The sequence below is a fragment of the Galeopterus variegatus genome, unplaced genomic scaffold (genome assembly GCF_000696425.1).
Source record: "Galeopterus variegatus unplaced genomic scaffold, G_variegatus-3.0.2 Scaffold216, whole genome shotgun sequence".
In the NCBI taxonomy this organism is placed as follows: domain Eukaryota; kingdom Metazoa; phylum Chordata; class Mammalia; order Dermoptera; family Cynocephalidae; genus Galeopterus; species Galeopterus variegatus.
The window spans coordinates 299,805-301,499 of record NW_007726327.1 but is presented as its reverse complement, the minus strand read 5'-3'; the positions used below and the strand labels follow the sequence as shown (position 1 = coordinate 301,499).

The following is a 1,695-nucleotide window of genomic DNA, read 5'->3' as shown; positions in this document are numbered from 1 at the left end:
GCCCATCCTGACTTTACCCGAGGGTCTTGGAGACAGGACATGCAAATACCCTGCAGATGCCTTGCAAATGAATGCTGCCAAGGGAATCACAGGGATTCAGGCCCATGGGCATCTCCTCTCTTCCAGACACCCCTCGATCCCCAATGACCCAGAGGCCCTGTTCAGGGAAGGGAAACAGCTGGGGGTGGGGGAGGGCACTGACCAGCATGAAGAAGAGGATGAGGGCCATGATATTGGCCATGTCAGGCACCGACTGCAGGATGACGCGGATGATCCGGGCCAGGGGCTCCACTGCCATGCACACGTGTACCAGACGAAGCACCCTGTAGCAAAGCCTCTCAGGGGTGCCCCTCGGCCCTTCCCAGACTCCTCCCTTCTCACTGTCCCCCACCAACTGTCCAGAGAGACATAGCTGATCCCCAGCTGGTAATGACCCCCCCATCTCATTCCCAGGTTCCAGACAGTCCCTCCTCATTTTTCCAGAGCTCCAGGCTTACCTGAGGGTGTAGGTGATACTGTTGACACTGAGTTCGTTAATGAAGAACCCCATGAGCAAGATGAAGACGATAAGAAAGTTGAGGGTGTTCCAGCCATCCTGGGGGTGGGCCGGCCCCAGTGGGGTCTGTCAGGCCCAGCCCATGGAGGCATCTGGAATCTGCCCTCCCCACACCCCAAGGATGAGGGGCTCAATGGTCCTCTCAGAGCAGGGCCAGTCAGCTGCCATTCACTGCTGTCCCCCAAACACGCCACAAAACACACGTGCACTCACTGTCCCAAATGTGTCAACAGCCAAGTGCAGTCTCAGAGACACACAGTGAAGACCCTCACATATACACAGGAAGTCCCTAAGATGAGCGCCCACCTCGGCTAGTGAACTGCTGACAATGGCCTTGCTCTACAGTCAGGTGACCTGAAAACATTTGGGTCTTCCTGCCTTTGTGTGACACATACTATAATTAATAATAAAATGAAAATAAACATCACTGAAAACATCAAGGAACGCTGCTTTTACAGCCAGTTCAGAGGTGAAATAGCTCTCAGTGCAAGAGCGGGAGACAGGCACATTCTGCAGGCCCTCTGTCCAATAAGGCACTTACTCATACAGGAACCGGGGAGGAGAGGAGGAAGCCCATATGTATGAAAAATTAACCAGTGATTCCACTTCTAGAAATCTGACCCACAGATACTTTGGTACAGGTACAAAATGACATCTGTATAAGGTTGAAAACAACCAAAGCGTCCAGCGATTGGAGACTGGCTGAATAAACAACAGCACGTTCATTCAGTGGAATACTGTGTAGCCATACAAAGAAAAAAGAGAAAGATCTCCATGTACTGATATAGAAAGATTGTCAAGGTCCATTAAGCAATGAAAGCAAAGTGCAGAACTGTGTTACAGTATGCTACTCTTAGCAAAGGGAGGACTAAAAATATATACATATTTGCTTATGATTGTAAAAATAAATACCGGGAAGATAAACGAGACTACAAATATAAAAAGATTATCTAGAGAGGGTGGGGGGTGGGTAGGTAAGGGGACAAGAGGACAAGAGGGGAAACAAGAATTCTGTGTATACCTTTCAATATAGTTTTGACCAACATGTATCTGCATTAAATATTCAAAAATCAAGGTACTTTTTTTTTTTTTCCTTTTTTGTCTTTTTTCGTGACCGGCAACGGGATCGCAACCCTCGG

General features: G+C 48.7%; 1 protein-coding gene across 1 annotated transcript in view; it reads right to left on the bottom strand.

Annotated features, from left to right (window-relative positions):
* The window catches only part of CATSPER4 (cation channel, sperm associated 4), a 13,440-nt gene that overhangs the window by 5,223 nt on the left and 6,522 nt on the right, over nucleotides 1-1,695 (bottom strand). The window contains exons 5-6 of the mRNA XM_008565992.1: nucleotides 498-595; nucleotides 203-323 (exon numbers count right to left, since the gene is read on the bottom strand). Of these exons, the coding sequence (XP_008564214.1) occupies nucleotides 203-323; nucleotides 498-595 (219 nt within the window). The remainder of the gene's footprint in view (nucleotides 1-202; nucleotides 324-497; nucleotides 596-1,695) is intronic.